At 44.0% G+C, this 18,798-nt stretch overlaps 1 protein-coding gene across 9 annotated transcripts in view; it reads right to left on the bottom strand.

Annotated features, from left to right (window-relative positions):
* The window catches only part of LOC106586174 (plakophilin-4), a 132,651-nt gene that overhangs the window by 90,176 nt on the left and 23,677 nt on the right, over window positions 1-18,798 (bottom strand). For 8 of the 9 annotated variants that reach the window (XM_014173115.2, XM_014173116.2, XM_014173120.2 and 5 more), the window contains exon 2: window positions 5,798-5,937. In XM_014173115.2, the coding sequence (XP_014028590.1) occupies window positions 5,798-5,932 (135 nt within the window). In that variant the 5' untranslated portion in view covers window positions 5,933-5,937. Of the gene's footprint in view, window positions 1-4,803; window positions 5,113-5,797; window positions 5,938-18,798 lie in introns of those variants that run through there. The other variant, XM_014173119.2, reaches the window with a different exon arrangement.

Here is an 18,798-nt window from a genome sequence, read left to right as displayed (position 1 = left end):
CACACACACACACACACACACACACACACACACACACACACACACACACACACACACACACACACACACACACACACACACACACACACACACACACACACACACGCACACGACAAAGCAAAAACACGTTTTTAGAAATGTTAGCAAATGTAAAACTGAAATATCACATTTACATAAGTATTCAGACCCTTTACTCAATACTTTGTTGAAGCACTTTTGGCAGTGATTACAGCCTCAAGTCTCCTTGGGTATGACACTACAAGCTTGGCACACCTGTATTTGGGGAGTCTCTCCCATTCCTCTCTGCAGATCCTCTCAAGCTCTGTCAGGTTGGATGGGGAGCGTCGCTGCACAGCTATTTGCAGGTCTCGCCAGAGATGGTTGATCGGGTTCAAGTACGGGATCTGGCTGGGCCACTCTAGGACATTCAGAGACTTGTCCCAAAGCCGCTCCTGCATTGTCTTGGCTGTGTGCTCACGGTCGTTGTCCTGTTGGAAGGTGAACCTTTACCCCAGCCTGAGGTCCCGAGCACTCTGGAGCAGGTTTTCATCAAGGATCTCTCTGTACATTGCTCTGTTCATCTTTCCCTTGATCCCAGTAGCTGCCGCTGGAAAACATCCCCACAGTATGATGCTGCCAACACCATGCTTCACCGTAGGAATGGAGCCAGGTTTCCTTCAGATGTGACACTTGGCATTCATGAGCCTAGGCCCCACACACTCTTCTTAATTTACATCAACAGGAAGCTCTCTCATCCATTTAGATGCAGATGAAACAGTCTTATACTCAACTGGCCCCTCCCCAGATTTTAAGTTAAACGCTCTACAACAAAGCTTTGTTAGTGTCAAACAAGCTTTCTCTGCCCTTAATCTAGTTCTGAACGCCTCCAAAAACAAAGATCATGTGGGTTGGTAGGAAGAATTCCCCTCTCCCCACAGGTGTTATTACTACCTCTGAGGGTTTTGAGCTTGAGGTAGTCACCGCATACAAGTACTTGGGAGTATGGCTAGACAGGTACACTGTCTTTCTCTCAGCACATATCAAAGCTAAAGGCTAAAGTTAAATCTAGAATTGGTTTCCTCTAATGTAATGGCTCCTCTTTCACCCCAGCTGCCAAACTAACCTAGATTCAGATGACCATCCTACCCATGATAGATTACGGAGACATCATTTATAGATCGGCAGGTAAGGGTGCTCTCGAGCGGCAGGATGTTCTTTACCATTCGGCCATCAGATTTCCACCAATGCTCCTTATAGGACACATGACTGCACTCTATACTCCTCTGTAAACTGGTCATCTCTGTATACTCATCGCAAGACCCACTGGTTGATGCTTATTTATAAAACCCTCTTAGGCCTCACTCCTCCCTATCTGATATCTCTACTGCAGCTCTCATCCTCCACATACAACACCCGTTCTGCCAGTCACATTCTGTTAAAGTTCCCCAAAGCACACACATCACTGGGTCGCTCCTCTTTTCAGTTCACTGCAGCTAGCGACTGGAATGAGCTGCAAAAAAACTCAAAATCTCTTCATTCAAAAGACTCAATCATGGACACTCTTACTGACAGTTGTGGCTGCTTCGCGTGATGTATTGTTGTCTCTACCTTCTTGCCGTCGTCTGTGCCCAATAATGTTTGTACCATGTTTTGTGCTGCTACCATGTTGTCATGTGGTGTTGCCGTCTTAGGTCTCTCTTTATGTAGTGTTGTGTCTCTTGTCGTGATGTGTGCCCCGTCCCCGCAGGAGGCGTTCTGTCTTTCGGTAGGCCGTCATTGTAAATAAGAATTTGTTCCTGACTTGCCTAGATAAATAAAAAAGGTTAAATAAAAAAATTCTGGCAAAATAGTTCAATCTTGGGTTCATCAGTCCAGAGAATCTAGTTTCCCATGGTCTAAGTACTTTAGGTAATTTTTGGCAAACTCCAAGCGGGCTGTCATGTGCCTTTTACTGAGGAGTGGCTTCCGTCTGGCAACTTTACCATAAAGGCCTGATTGGTGGAGTGCTGCAGAGATGGTTGTCCTTCTGGAAGGTTCTCCCATTTCCACAGAGGAACTCTGAAGCTCAGTCAGAGTGAGCATCGGGTTCTTGGTCACCTCCCTGACCAAGGCCCTTCTCCCCCGATTGCTCAGTTTGGCTGGGCGGCCAGCTCTAGGAAGAGTCTTGGTGGTTCCAAACTTCTTCCATTTAAGAATGATGGAGGCCACTGTGTTCTTGGGGACCTTTAATTCTGGAGACATATTTTGGTACCCTTCCCCAGATTTGTGCCACGACACAATCCTGTCTCGGAGCTCTACGGACAATTCCTTTGACCTCATGGCTTGGTTTTTGCTCTGACATGCACTGTCAACTGTGGGACCTTATATAGACAGGTGTGCACCTTTCCAAATCAAGTCCAATCAATTGAATGTACAACAGGTGGACTCCAATCAAGTTGTAGAAACATGTCAAGGATAATCAATGGAAACAGGATGCACCTGAGCTCAAATTCAAAATCTCATAACCAAGGGTCTGAATACTTCCATAAATAAGGTATCCGTTTACTTTTTTTTAATACATTCCCAAAAAACTGTTTTCGCTTTGTCATTACTGGGTATTGTGTGTAGATTGATATGTAAAAAATGTTGGTCTGAAATTCTTTCTGAATGCACTGTAGCTAGTGCACTGCTGATGTGCTAGCTGGGTTTTAATTCAAGACATGACCGTACCGCTCCTGGATCCACTACAAAGAGGTAAGACCATTCAGGTCTGACCTCTAACCTCACCACACACAACCTCCACATAGAGTGGAGTGTTTTCCAGCAGACTTTGTTTGTTTCGAAAAAAACGGGAGACTTCGTGACATTTCAAGGGTTAAGTCAATAATCCGACGCGTCGGGCTGTGAGAAGCAGCCAGCCATACGGCTCACATTCTGGTTTCCGGTGAGCTGTCAGAGAGGCACTAGCGACGTAGTCAGGCGCACCGCCGAACGTGCCTTCCGCTCTCTGCCCCCCGTCGACAGGCAGCCGCTATCTTGCACGGAGCCGAGGAGCGAGCATGACTAAGATGTGTGTGTACATTAGGATCCAGACGATGAAACGCGAGCAGACACATTTTGGCGGCCTCCTTGGCTAGTGTTCACCCCTCCCCTGGGAGACCCCACAGGAAGCATGCAGGGGCACAGCGTGATCAATGGAGAGCTCGTTAGTGGACCTGCCTTCCCCTCATATTCATTATCACGGGACGGGAGGGAGGGGGCATTAGAATGCATCCTCAGCTCAACTGTCTCCTTGTCTCTTGTGAATGGCACCACACCACTCAGTATTCAGTGAGGGACACTCTACTGAGGCACGGTCTGCATCCCAAATAGCACCTCATTCCCCATGTAATGCACTACCTTTGACCAGGACCCATAGACCAGGACTAATGGAAGACTAGCGGCTAGGCCGGGCCCCAACAGGACCTAGTTAGAAGAGGGGACTTCCCTTTGTGTCCCCCCCCCATCCTCCTTCCTTATCAGACAGTGGTTTCCCCAGCAGCTTCGAATAGGCCCAGTTGTAAACGGCTAGGCTACATTACAGCTTGAAGAATTCCTCTCTGGTTGTTGACTTGGTTACACCCTGTGTCTCCAAGGCCAGGCCAGGATGCGGTGATTAAATCATAAACTAGGCTGCTCCGGAGGAGGAGTCTGGATGAAAGCATACAGCAACTTCCTCCTCTTTTCCTGCTTTTCATTATTGCAGGGGATTATTCTACCCTTCAGCCATGTACAACATCCCCTAGCAGAGGGCTAAACGCAGTCAGCCAACTTTCCCCATACACATCACGTCGGGAGGAGGAGTACCCTTCTCGTCGCACACGCTCTCACACATTTTCCATTTACTAACTTAGAAATGGTAGCCTGAGCTTTCGCTGCGAGAGAAAGGCTCACGTTTCCCTGTCCGGAGTCACTGTGTCTAACTAAAAACAGAGTGATCGCAGATGTATGCAGAGAGACGGTTTCTAAGTTTCACTTCATATAATGACTGTGTTATTGTCTTAAGCCCACAATACCACGCTCCAGTGCTTACTACATATTCACAGGGATAACATCAGCAATAATGTGGCAGAGAAGGCATTCAAAGACTCGGGCTCTCTCATTATTGCTGAATTCACAGAAAAGGGGAAGTTGACTGGCTGAGTAACATTCTTTGGCTTCCCTCCAGTCTCCAGTTCCATTCCACTCTAGATGGAACCCCTTCAGCTAAATACATTTTTTTGCACAATGATAAATATGAGAGAGAAAGAGAGCGTGTAAAGTTCATTTGAAAAACTTGAGGTTGTAAGGAGAGATGAAACCTCTTAAAGTCTGAGGGAGACGAGTGTGAAAGAGTAGGCTGGGATAAGCTGAAATGGTGGCTGGGATGAGCTGAAATGGTGGCTGGGATGAGCTGAAATGGTGGCTGGGATGAGCGATTATGAAGGTGTCACACCGATGGCGAGTCAGAGCACTAAAGAGGGAGCAGCAAAGCCGGGCAGTGTCCCAAATTCAGTCAAAAGTAGTGCAATACTTAAGCAATAGGGTGCCATTTGAGATGCAACTCCAGTAATAACCAGCACCTCCAGCCTGACGGCCCAAAAACCCTCATATTAACACCAAACCCTCTCTGGTTCATTACCAGTCAGGAGCAGGAGGCACCACTGCAAATTAACAGCAAACGCAATCAAAGAAATCATGACCAGCCTGTCCTTGTTTGGGCATTGGGCAGAGTGGGGTGAAGAAGTACAGGGAGAAGTTTTAAGAGAAAAAAAGAGGGGGGGAGTTTCTTGCGTATGGACTCACCAGGCAAGGTGTCATCATAAGATTGTCCACAGGTGCAGGCTAGCATGTTTACAGCAGGCAGGATCCCTCCAAGTCTGCTTCCCCACAATCACAGGAAAGACTCGTGCACAGCCAGGCAAATAACTACTACCCCAGCAACGACTGACATCCTTGAGGCACCCGCCTTCCTTTCGTCGCTCGTCAACTCCAGTCTCTCCAACTACCTTTAAAAACTCTGTGAGGACGGCTTAACTTACTCTCCCCAATCCCAAACAAGAATTCCTTTAAAGGCATGTCTCACCCCTCGCTTTCTCACTCTCTCTCCCGACTGACTTACTGCCTGCCTGTCCTGACTGACGCCAAGGAGGAGCGGCAGAACAGAGGAGCACTAAGGGGGGGAAGGAAATGACATCGGCAGGTGCTCTCCAATAGAACCTGCCTTCCTGTTGACTTGGGTAAACAACGGGAGTGTGGAGCGCTGCCATGGATGGAGCGAGGGGTGTGAGTCAGAGCGTGTCATACAGATGGCTCGTCGCTCTGTTCCTACTACATAGATCTCTCGATTGTGAACGCACTGCACGGCCGGGCACAACTTAGTCACCATTTCCAACCTACCGTCAGCCAGGACCACCTGTCAAAGGTCAGAGCATTTCTCTCTGCGTCCCCAAAAAGTAAATACAGCCTCTCATCGCAAAGAAAGTCAGGTGAAAATGTCAATGTAAAAACCACAACCTCTTGAGAAGGCATTTTCTACAGTGAAATCGGGGCCGGCCCTTCAGTAGCTTAACCAGATAGTGACAGTGTTCATACAGTGTGGTTGTGTAAGAGCGCAGAGATAAAGTACAGCATGTCTATCTTATCGAGCGGCGATACAATGAGCGCTGTAACAGAGGTTAGTGTACCTGCTTGGCAGGGAACGATACAGGTGTGACAAAAAAAATAATAAAAAAATAAAAATAAAAAAAGGTATTTGGGCAGTGAAACAGTAAGATAGGTGCTATGGAGCTTCCTGTACCTGCTCTTTGACGGAGGCCAGGATGTTGTTGGCGGTGCTGTCGGCCTCCATGTTCCGGTTGGGGAGTTGGGCTCCCTCTCCGACGGTCAGCAGAAGCCCCTCCTCCGTCGCTGGGCTCTGCTCAGGAGCTGGCATTCCTCCTGCAGACAGACACACGCTTTGGTCACTCAATACACTCCTCTGATACATACACGTGGACGCGTGTTAAGTTGCGTACACATGACCCAACCAATGGCATCCCCACAGTAGACAGAGGCAATAATACACACAAGCTTGTACAGAACCCACGATACATATTCTCTCTCTCCCGCTCCCTCCTAAAACAGCAGACTAATACACATACCTAAACACACCTACCCATGCCAGCTGGAGCAATCCAAAGACAGTCAGCGACACTGAGTCAATTCCATATGGCCCCGAGGCAACAAACAACTTCAGTGATGACTGTATACAGACTCATAAAAAAAAAAAAACTCCAAAACACACTAGATCTTCAAGTCCAAAAAGGAAACGGGACTTTCCCGCAATTCCAAGAAATCCCACAATTCCTAGAGCGTAGAGCGGCACGACAGAGGAAAACGCACGTCAGCAGGCGTGCGGAGGAGATACTTTGTTCTTCTTCTTCTTCCCTCGCTCCTGGGCATCAGGAGTGAAATGTAAAAGTAGTTATGGCCTCGTGACAGGCCAAGCACCAGAGGACTGCATGGGGAGGCAGTTTCTGATCAATGTTTATGTGAAGGAGCCTGTTTAAGCACCTGAGCCGTAGCCGGGCTGAGGGCTCACAGGGCTGCCGCATTGGTGTCAGGCTGAGATAAGACAACAGGCTGAGGTATAATGAGAGGGTGCCATTGGGGAAACGGGGATGTCACAAGGACTTTTACTGCTTCTTCAATCCTCCACTGCTGCTGTCATCTGGTCTGAAAGCTAGAGTTGATCCAGTCCCAGTGTGGCCTAGACAGAACGGGAGCATGTTGGAGGTATGGAACCCAAATTACACCCTATATAGTGCAATAGATAGTCAAGTGCCCTATATAGTACACTAAAGTGCTCCACGGGCTCTGATCAAAAGTAGTATACTAAATAGGGAATAGGGTGCCATTTGGGATGCTGATAGCGTCTGAGGTAATGGTAAGTCTATTTCTTAAATTTCTTTATTATTTCTTCGGATTGTGTGCGGAATTGTTTTTTTTATTTTTATTGCTCGGTATTACTACAGTGTTGGAGCTAGACACACAAGGCTTTCACTGCACCTGCGATAAGATCTGTAAATCCGTGTACGCAACCAATAAACTTTGATTTGATTTTGAGTCCGTCTCAAATCTCCTCTACGCCAAATCGCAGTCTGGATATTGGCTACGGGGGAGCGTCATTAAACCATGTCCTTATTTAAAAACAGCCAGAAGTCCAACCCTACCAGCATAACTCAATAAGACCTCTGTGGAACTGTCTCTTTTTATATGCCTTATTCATTATGGCAGTCAGCTGGTGATTGGTGGATTCGTCCTGCTGGCGTATTATGGCAACAATGCCATGCATTATTGAGTCTACGGAGTACAGTACTGCACTGGATGTGCATACACACCACAACCCCAGTACAGGAATCATTTAACGCAGGCTGCCAGCCAGCCAGAGGCGCTCCATTGGGCTGTTTACAGTAGACATAGGCTCTGATGGGAAGCTCCTATCCGGGGACAACTAGACAGTCTGGGAGGTCCCCGAGATAGTCTGGACAATATCTGAACCCGTGGTGTTCTGGGTATTTCAAGGTCGAAGCAGATCGGATCACATGTGGGTTATTGGGTGGCAGACAGGGGATATTAGTATTACAAGCATGCTGGTAGCAGGGTCATAGCCTTTGCGCCTCACAATATATACACACTTTGTAATGTAGCAGGGAGGAACAAAAAAAATGTTTTCCTAGATGTTATAGAGTTACTATTTTGTCTCAAGGAGTCTCTTGCCTTTAGTTCCCATAACATGGAGCAGAGACAGGAATCTAGAGCATCACAGTTCCAGATTGAGTGTGCTCTTCCTTGCCAAGTCAAGATGGTTACAAAAACAAGAGCAAAAAAAATAGTAGTCAAGGCTCACTAAGTTCTGTTGATATTCTTTATATACACAGTACTCTGAAACGATTAAAAAAAGAACGCTATTCAGCAGGCATATCCCAGTCATTGAGAAAAACAAGTGTGCTTTTGTCACAAAGTATGGAATGGTCTCTTCATGGAGCTCACTGGATAGTATGACATAGTATTACATTTTTTTACAGACAACATGCAACATAATTCTTCTAAAACACAGATTCTCAGACTGATAAACAGTAAGACAGAAATGATGCAATAAGATACGTCATGACACATTTCCTTCTGCAGAAAATCTAAGTTGGAAAACACACACACAGAAAACCAATATGCTTCCACAAACCAAATCTACGGCCGCCTAAAGAAAAAAAAAGAAAATTGTGATTTGTATATTAGCTTACTGAAATTCCCTGATGATACTACTACTACTACTACTACTACTACTACTACTGCTACGAAGTTAGAGCAGCGCTGCTGCCCCGGTAAGTTCTTCAGGATTACCTCCGTTGTTCTCCTTCAAAACGAGATGCGAGAAAAGAAAAGAAAAGAAAAAAGCTTTATGAACTGGAGGCTTGTGAAAAGCTCCCATGCATCAGGTCTCTGTAGGGTTGTTTGGCATCTGGTAGTTTCAAAGTAAAGCTAGGAGGCTGCCTGCCAAGTAACCAAGAAGCAAAGGGAGTCGAACGCAATCAGCGCTGCTTTAAAGACCGTAATTAGGATAATGCCTTCAGGACACTACCAGGACTTCACAGGATCCAGGTTAAGGCACTCAGAACAAAAAGATGGGCCCATGTCATTATGAACCTGGTCATTTCCTCTGGCTATGCCCAAGACAAACACGGTCAATAAGACAGACAGACACACTACTAGAACTTCCAGTGGGACTTCAGTGTCAATATTTAGGGAGGATTATTGCGCCTGTGTGAGAGTCAAAACACACCATCACAACATTAAAATCTGTCTGGAGTATGGAGCTTTCCCTAGATGTAACGCCCTGGCCATAGAGAGCGATTTTTTGTTCTTTATTTTGGTTAGGCCAGGGTGTTACATTGGGTGGGCGTTCTATGTTCTTTTTCTATGTTTTTGTATTTCTTTGTTTTGGGCCGTGTGTGGCTCCCAATCAGGCACAGCTGAAATTCGTTGTGGTTGATTGGGAGTCACACATAAGTGCATATTTTTCCATTGGGGTTTTGTGGGTAATTGTTTCTGTTCAGTGTTTCACCTGACAGGACTGTTGGCTGTCAGTTTCTTATTTTGTATTTGTATAGTGTTCCATTTTATAATTAAATATGATGAACACTGACTCCGCTGCATTTTGGTCCGCTCTCTCTTCAAACAGCCCTTACACTAGATGACATCCCCCCATTGCACAGGCAGAAAACACAGGCACACACACACACAGAGAGACAACTGACCCATAGTCAGGTTATCCATTTCTTCTGGCCAAAACACTGGGCTAATCTGACCCCTCCCCACCACCTACTGGGCACAGGATATAAACTAGAGCTGGAAGTGCAAGCAAGGTCAAGGAATCAGCAAAACAACGAGCATCTGTAAAACGTTATTAACCAGCTATCAACTGGTTGCTCGGCTAAGCAGCCTTGACAAGACAAATCCAAATCCTATTTCCGAATCATTAAAATCCACAGCATCTCCAGCTCTGCAAGAAACCGCTTCGCATGACCCCACCCGGACTCCCGCCAACACCAACCAGGTCACATGGTCTAGTAGTCCAGTCAGTGACCTCATATTCCAGTCACTCTTCCAAGCAATCGAGCAGCAGAATTGTGTCTGTACCGCAGCAGGGAACGGTCAATGTGGTGGGAAGGGGTTCAAATGAAAAAAAAAAGGTTGAAAAGTAGTCTAGCAGATCAGTGGAGAAGATGTAATGGTCAGGACTAGGGGTTAATATTTTCCCAGGATTTTACCAAAATGTTCCATACCATGAATAAAATCATTTTTCTCCCAGGTAACCCGGTATTTCCCGCCAAAACCGGAAGTATCATTCAAAAGCATATACAGTGCAATTGGAAAGTTGGGACCCCTTGAATTTTTCCACAGTTACGATACAGCTTTATTCTAAAATTGAGGGGGAACAAAAACGATTTAATCAATCTACACACAATACCCAATAACGAAAAACTGGTTTTTATAATTTTTTGGCAAAATGTATTAAAACTAAAAAACAGAAATACGTTATTTACATAAGTATTCAGACCCTTGGCTATGAGACTCGAATTCAGCTCAGGCGTATCGTGTTTCCCTTGATCATCCTTGAGATGTTTCTACAACTTTATTGGTGTCCACCTGAGGTTAATTATGTTGACTGGACATGATTTGGAAAGACACACCTGTCTATATAAAAAGGTCCCACAGTTGACAGTGCATGTCAGAGCAAAACCCAAGCCATGAGGTCTAAGGAATTGTCCATAGAGCTCCTAGACAGGATTATGTCAAGGCACAGATCTGGGAAATGGTACCAAAAACTGCCTGCGGCATTGAAGGTCCCCAAGAACACAGTGGCCTCCAACATTCTTCAATGGAAGAAGTTTGGAACCACCAAGACTCTTCCTCTAGAAATCAGAGGAAAATGGCCTTGGTTAGGGAGGTGACCAAGAACCCGACGGTCCCTCTGACAGAGCTCCTCTGTGGAGATGGGAGAACCTTCCAGAAGGACAGCCATCTCTGCAGCACTCCACCAATCAGGCCTTTATTGTAGAGTGGCCAGACGGGAAGCCAATCCTCAATAAAAATGGCATGACAGCTCGCTTGGAGTTTGCCAAAAGGCACCTGAAGGACTTTCAGACCATGAGAAACAAGATTCTCTGGTCCGATGTAACTAAGATTGAACTCTTTGCCCTGAATTCCAATTGACACATCTGTAGGAAACCTGGCACCATCCCTACGGTGAAGCACGGTGGTGGCAGCATCATGCTGTGGGGATGTTTTCCAGCGGCAGCTACTGGGAGACTAGTCAGGATTGAGGGAAAGATGAACAGAGCAAAGTACAGAGAGATCCTTGATGAAGTCCTGAGCGCTCTGGAGCAGGTTCTCAGACTGGGGCGAGGGTTCACCTTCCAACAGGACAACAACCCTAAGCACACAGCCAAGACAATGCAGGAGTGGCTTCGGGACAAGTCTCAATGTTCTACAGTGGCCTATCCAGAGCCCGAACCCGATTGAACATTTCTGGATAAACCTGAAAATAGCTGTGCAGTGACACTCCCCATCCAACCTGACAGAGCTTGAGAGGATCTGCAGAGAGGAATGGGAGAAACTCCACAAATACAGGTGTACCAAGCTTGTAGCGTCATACTAAAGAAGACGCAAGGCTGAAATCGCTGCCAAAGGTGCTTCAACAAAGTACTGAGTAAAGGGACTGAAAACTTATGTAAATGTGATATTTCAGTTTTACATTTTTAATACATTTGCAAAAACCTGTTTTTGCTATGTCATTATGGGGTATTGTGTGTAGACTGAGGGGGGGAAATGATTTAATACATTTTAGAATAAGGCTGTAATGTAACAAAATGTGGTATAACCAAGGGGTCTGAATACTTTCCAGATGTACTGTAAATACAGTGCCTTGCAAAAGTATTCACCACCCTTGGCATTTTTCCTATTTTGTTGCACTACAATCTGTAATTTAAATGGATATTTATTCATATTTCATGTAATGGACATACACAAAATTGTCCAAATTGGTGAAGTGAAATGAAAAAAAAAAAACTTGTTTCAAAAAATATAAAGAAATTCAAAACGGCAAAGTGGTGCGTGCATATGTCTTTACCCACTTTGCTATGAAGCCACTAAAGAATATCTGGTGCAACCAATTACCTTCAGAAGTCACATAATTAGTTAAATAAAGTCCATCTGTGTGTAATCTAAGTGTCTCATGATCTCTAGATAGATAACACACGCCTGTTCTGAAAGGCCCCAGAGTCTGCAACACCACTAAGCAAGGCGCAAGCAAGCGGCATCATGAAGACCAAGGAGCTCTCAAAACAGGTCAGGGACAAAGTTGTGGAGAAGTACAGATCAGGGTTGGATTATAAAATGTTTTATCTGAAACATTGAACATCCCACAGAGAAACATTAAATCCATTATTAAAAAATTGAAAGGATATGGCACCACAACAAACCTGGCAAGAGAGGGACGCCCACCAAAACTCACAGACCAGGCAAGGAGGGCATTAATCAGAGAGGCAACAAAGAGACCAAATATAACCCTGAAGGAGCTGCAAAGTGCCACAGCGGAGATTGGAGTATCTGTCCATAGGACCACTTTAAGACATACACTTCACAGAGCTGGGCTTTATGGAAGTGTGTCCAGAAAAAAGCCATTGCTTAAAAAAAAAAAATAAGCAAACACATTTGGTGTTTGCCAAAAGGCATGTGGGAGACTCCCCAAACATATGGAAGAAGGTACTCTGGTCAGATTAGACTAAAATTGAGCTTTTTGGCCATCAAGGAAAACACTATGTTTGGTGCAAACCCAACATCACCCCAAGAACAACATCCCCACAATGAAGCATAGTGGTGGCAACAGACTGGGACGGAGGTTCACCTTCCAGCAGGACAATGACCCTAAGCATAACATTTAAATATCTTGGAATGGCCTAGTCAAAGCCCAGACCTCAATCCAATTGAGAATCTGCGGTATGACTTAAAGATTGCTGTACACGTATGGAACCCATCCAACTTGAAGGATCTGGAGCAGTTTTGCCTTGAAGAAAGGGCAAAAATCCCAGTGGCTAGATGTGCCAAGCAAGCTTATAGAGACGTACCCCAAGATACTTGCAGCTGTAATTGCTGCAAAAGGTGGCTCTACAAAGTATTGACTTTGGGGGGACGGGGGGGGGGTGAATAGTTATGCACGCTCAGGTTCTGTTTTTTTGTCTCATTTGTTTTTTCACCCCTAAAAATTTTTTGCATCTTCAAAGTGGTAGGCATGTTGTGTAAATCAAATGATACAAATGCCCCCCCCACCCCAAAAAAATGTTTAATTCCAGGTTGTAAGGCAACAAAATAGGAAAATTACCAAGGGGGCGAATACTCTCGCAAGCCACTGTAGGCCTGTGTGGATTTGATTAGAAAACTCAAGCCTGATACAACCGGAGCCTGATTAAATACATTTAAATGAGCCCTATCCAATACATAGGCTATATGATATATAGGCTACTGCACATTACACACAACAGAAAAACATAAGTACAGAGATGTAGCTATGCTCTCTTGGGTAAAGTTATGAAAAAAGCTCTAGTAAGCTAATCTTTGAGTGTGAACTGTATTACTGTACTTCATTGGATTACACAGACTGGAATTACAAACCTCATTCATACCATGATAAAGCAAGGAGAGAACATGCAATTCTGGTGCAGCACATGCGGCCTAAAGTTACAAGTATAGGCTAGCGAATTTGGTTTACATATATCATAATATTCCCCCTAATGTTATTAGCTTACCTCCTCTTTCTCTAGTGTTGCTTCAGTCCTTCCTCGCTTTCAACAGTTAAATGAAGTAAAATTTCATTGTACTCGTCTTCATCATTTTAATGACATGCTTGGATAATATAGGACTATAATGAGATGGACAAAGCTTTCACTTCTTTTCATGAGGATTGAATGGTTATGGGTCGGAATAAATAACTGCTATAGCCTTCTTTCAAAGTACCCACGAGTTCATTTGGCTGCCGTATTTAACATTCAGCAAACAAGAGCTTGGGTCCCTCTTCAAATAGTCTATTGGTATAAGAAATATTTAAACAGTTATGTCCAGCAAGCTATTCTAGTCTAGATTTTCCTGCATTGGAGTAGAAGAGCTAAGTAGCATTTTTAAGGAGAGGCCAGCGGTACACAGGTGTGTGCGTATTGCGCAAGAGAGAGAAGCTATAAATTAGAAGCTTATTAGGCATAACCCATCATTAATTAGCTAAATATAAAGGCTAATACTGCATTGAATGTATTACCTGAAAGAGTTAGGCTAGGACATACATACATATACACACACACACACACACACACACACACACATATACACATATATATATCAATCTTGAAGAAGATCTATTTTGGATGCAATTTGAATGGAATTGATGGAGAGAAGGACTGCGAAACTGTTCGCTCGCGTACGTATTTAAAGCAATGATATAGGAGTGTTTTAAATCTCTGCAGCTGCAATAAATAACATCTTTACAATAAAAAAATAAGGTGACCCCCGAAAGCCAGATGGAAATGTGTAAATTAAACGTGCATCCGTTCTTTATATCACATTAGCATAGGCTATGCTGCAGCAAATTAAAAGGTCTACCTGTCACAATAGAATCAAATAAAACGTTACCATGGGATGAAAGGCCTACATACTGAGATGGGCTGTCGGTCCCCACCTTGAGCGTTGATGATTCATCATGCAGTGACCAGAGTGAAAGCTGTAGAGAATCCAGATTTACATATCGCATTTAATTTAAAAACAGTTCCATTTCCCGTCATGCTATTCATATAAATAATTTATTATAATTTACCGCTTTTACAGTTATTTATCCTGGGAAAAGGGAGTGGTTTTGGGCGGTAAATGTCAGTAACCGGGTTCCCGCCATTCAACCCCGGTCTAGACATCAATCGGTGACTTTCAAATCCTCTGCATGATACTTTATCTGGCTGCAGAAGCCTCTTTAAAAGAGATTCTCCGGTACTTCTGTATACTTTTTTGCCAGTAGTTCTGAAAGTAGCACACAAGCCAAAAGTGATCCCCTAAAATTGCGTACTACGTCACATACAGTCGTATTAAAAAGTTTGGGCACCCCTGTGAGGCTGCATAATAAATTTACTCTGTCGTCACAGAAAATGATCACAGAGGCATGCCATTCATTTTCTAATAAAAGCTGAGTACTGGGGTATTGTCCAGACAAAGATTTTTAGTGTAGCAATATTAAGTTGAATGAAATTAAATCAGATGTGAAAAATAGGCTATGCAAAAATTTGGGCACCCTTGTCATTCTGTTGATTTGAATACCTGTAACTACTTAGCACTGATTAATTGGAACACACAATTGGTTTGGTGAGCTCATTAAGCCTTGAACTTCATAGACAAGTGCATCCAAATCATGAGAAAAGGTATTTAAGGTGGCCAATTGCAAGTTGTTGTTCTCTTTGACTCTCCTCTGAAGAGTGGCAACATGGGGGCCTCAAAACAACTCTCAAATGACCTGAAAACAAAGATTGTTCAAAATTATGGTTTAGAGGAAGGCTACAAAAAGCTATCGCAGAGATGTAAGCTGTCAGTGTCCACTGTGAGGAACATAGTGAGGAAATGGAAGACCACAGGCACAGTTCTTGTTAAGGCCAGAAGTGGCTATCCAAGAAAAATACAATCGGAGAGGCGAAGGATGGTGAGAACGGTCAAAAACAGCCCACAGACCACCTCCAAATCATCTTGCTGCAGATGGTGTCACTGTGCATCGTTCAACAATTCAGCGCACTTTGCACAAGGAGATGCTGTATGGGAGAGTGATGCGGAAGAAGCCTTTTCTGCACACACGCCACAAACAGAGTCGCTTGAGGTATGCAAACGCACATTTGGACAAGCCAGCTTCATTTCGGAATAAGGTGCTGTGGACTGATGAAACAAAGATTGAGTAATTTGGTCATAACAAGGGACGTTATGCATGGTGGCAAAAGAACACAGCGTTCCAAGAAAAACACTTGCTACCCACAGTAAAATTTGGTGGGGGATCCATCATGCTGTGGGGCTGTGTGGCCAGTGCCGGTACTGGGAATCTTGTTAAAGTTGAGGGTCGCATAGATTCCACTCAATATCAGCAGATTCTTGGGAATAATGTTGAAGAATCAGTCACAAAGTTGAAGTTACGCCGGGGCTGGATATTTCAACAAGACAACGACCCAAAACACTGCTCGAAATCTACGCGGGCATTGATGCAGAGGAACAAGTACAATGTTCTGGAATGGCCATCCCAGTCCCCAGACCTGAATATCATTGAGAATCTGTGGGATGATTTGAAGCGGGCTGTCCATGCTCGGCAACCATCAAACCTAACTGATCTGGAGATGTTTTGTAAGGAGGAATGGTCCAAAATACCTTCATCCAGAATCCACACACTCATTAGAGGCTATAGGAAGCGTCTAGAGGCTGTTATTTTAGCAAATGGAGGCTCTACTAAATATTGATGTGATTTTTCTATTGGGGTGCCAAAATTTATGCACCTGTCTAATTTTGTTTTGATGCATGGAAATTGTCAGGGGTGCCCAAACTTTTTCATAGGACTGTTTGTGCATATGTGTACCACATCTCTCGCTCTCTGCTGTGTGTGCGCATCTTGCTGTCACTCAACTGGTGAAGGGATGAAGCTCATTGGGTACAACTCAAATTGTTAGGGCCCTGGGCCCACGTGGGGGAAAATATCGCAGCAGTTTCCAGAAAAACTGTAAATCTGCTTATAGATTATGCAGGTATGAACTATACGGACACATCTGGCCCAAAGCTGGAGGTTTCAACAATTCTTAGTAGTGGCCAAAGTTCCGGAACATGTCTTTAAAAAAGGCACAATGAAGACGTTTTTAGATCAATATCAAATCATTTCTGGGTAACAATTAAGTACCTTAATGTAATAGATATCCATAAAAAAAAAGTTTACAAACTGCTATTTAGCAATAAACTATTTCTCAAGCAAGACTTTTGCTAGGACTGTCTGAGAAAAAAAAAATGGTTTTAAAGTGTTAGTTTTATCAGCTGTTGTACAATACATAAAACACAGGAAAATCACGTTTGACTGCACCTTCAAAAGAAATCCACTGTAGAGACAAATTACTTCATCACTTTTCAGTTTCTCATGACAACTGACCTGTGGCCCCTGCCACGCATGGCATCTTCCCCAGGGAGCAGAGAAAAGAAAATGGAACAGATTGTCAGACAGACACATTCCTTCATCTCCCATTTCCCCATCTACAAACAGTAGACAACCCTTCTGGTCACGAGACTGAATGCAACGTGGATTAGGGTAATAATACCCATTATAGCATCAGTCAACACGAGGGAAGAGAAGAACTGTGGAGAAGAAGGCTTCATAAGACTGATTGACACCCAAATTAACCAAGTCACAAGTGTTGAACAAAAAACAAAAAAACGTGGAAGGGAAAACCAGAGCTCAGATATAATTATACATTAGCCTGAACTTCAGAGGCAGGCAGTCTCAGCAGAGCAGCAGTTCAGATGCTGATTGCTCGGTATTCAAACATAAAGCCTGGGAAATCAAACTGCTCAAATAGAGAGTTGTGAGCGGACTCGAGCTAGCTACTCACAGAATTTGGAACGAAAGCCTACCACAATGTGGTGCTCCCCTTACTTTGACTACGAAATTAGGTAAGGGATTTTTACTTTTACCACATTTTAGATATATTTCATTAATAATCGTGTATATGCTGTATTTGATAATTGGACCAGCAACCCTCGTACAAGTCTACTTCAGCCACATGGCAAAAACTAAAGCTGATAGTACAATATGCAGAAGGCCTAATAAATGGGTTATACTGGTCCAAGTATAACATTACATTAAAACTCTTGGCCCCCCAATCATTGGTTCCTCTGGACTTCTTAAGCCGGCATGAGGGCAGAAAACAAAGGGCATAATTAACTCCACTAGAACACTACTGATTGATGCCTTGGCCATGTGCAATAAAGAGCTTGTAGGGAACCAGACCTCCATTACACAGCACAAAGTACCCATGGCAATGTCCCCAAACACCTACAATGCTTAATTGCCTCTTTCAAATAGCATATTGACTTCGCTAAATAAAAGTGATATATTGTCTCTGGCTGCCTTTTCTGACTTCACTAAGCATTGTCGATACCATATTTCACCGCTGATAAACAACCCCCCAAAAAAATAACAGACATGAATTAGAATTCTACGTCGGGCCAAATAAAACATTTATCAAGACTGCAACATATATTTTTGACCAAGTAGTTGTCTGTGACATATTCTGAAAGCCCCAGCCCAAACTATTACAGAGACAAAGCAGATAGACTATAGTCAGCAGTCAAAAACTAAGCATAACTACAGTAGCTGATGTAATTTGGTTTTAAAGCATGTGTTATACACAAACAAGTTAAAGGGAGCCTCAAATACTTTACAACATGGCCTAGGCCCTAGAGCACCCACACACACCCACCCCCTGCAGAGACAATTTCATGTCACACAATTTTCTTTGAAAATCTCCCAGTACAATGACATGAATTCTACTGAGATTTACCTCACTTCAAAGATACAAGAGGGCAAAAATAGGCAATGCACACACACACACACACACACACACCTCTTTTTGCCCCTTCTCTTGAAATATACTGCTAAAAAAAATAAAGGGAACACTAAAATAACACATCCTAGATCTGAATGAATGAAATAATCTTATTAACTACTTTTTTCTTTACATAGTTGAATGTGCTGACAACAAAATCACACAAAAATAATCAATGGAAATCCAATTAATCAACCCATGGAGGTCTGGATTTGGAGTCACACTCAAAATGAAAGTGGAAAACCACACTACAGGCTGATCCAACTTTGATGTAATGTCCTTAAAACAAGTCAAAATGAGGCTCAGTAGTGTGTGTGGCCTCCACGTGCCTGTATGACCTCCCTACAACGCCTGGGCATGCTCCTGATGAGGTGGCGGATGGTCTCCTGAGGGATCTCCTCCCAGACCTGGACTAAAGCATCCGCCAACTCCTGGACAGTCTGTGGTGCAACGTGGCGTTGGTGGATGGAGCGAGACATGATGTCCCAGATGTGCTCAATTGGATTCGGGTCTGGGGAACGGGCGGGCCAGTCCATAGCATCAATGCCTTCCTCTTGCAGGAACTGCTGACACACTCCAGCCACATGAGGTCTAGCATTGTCTTGCATTA

The sequence above is a fragment of the Salmo salar genome, chromosome ssa25 (genome assembly GCF_905237065.1).
Source record: "Salmo salar chromosome ssa25, Ssal_v3.1, whole genome shotgun sequence".
In the NCBI taxonomy this organism is placed as follows: Eukaryota; Metazoa; Chordata; class Actinopteri; order Salmoniformes; family Salmonidae; genus Salmo; species Salmo salar.
The sequence above is the reverse complement of the archived record's forward strand: the minus strand, read 5'-3'. Positions and strand labels throughout refer to the sequence as shown.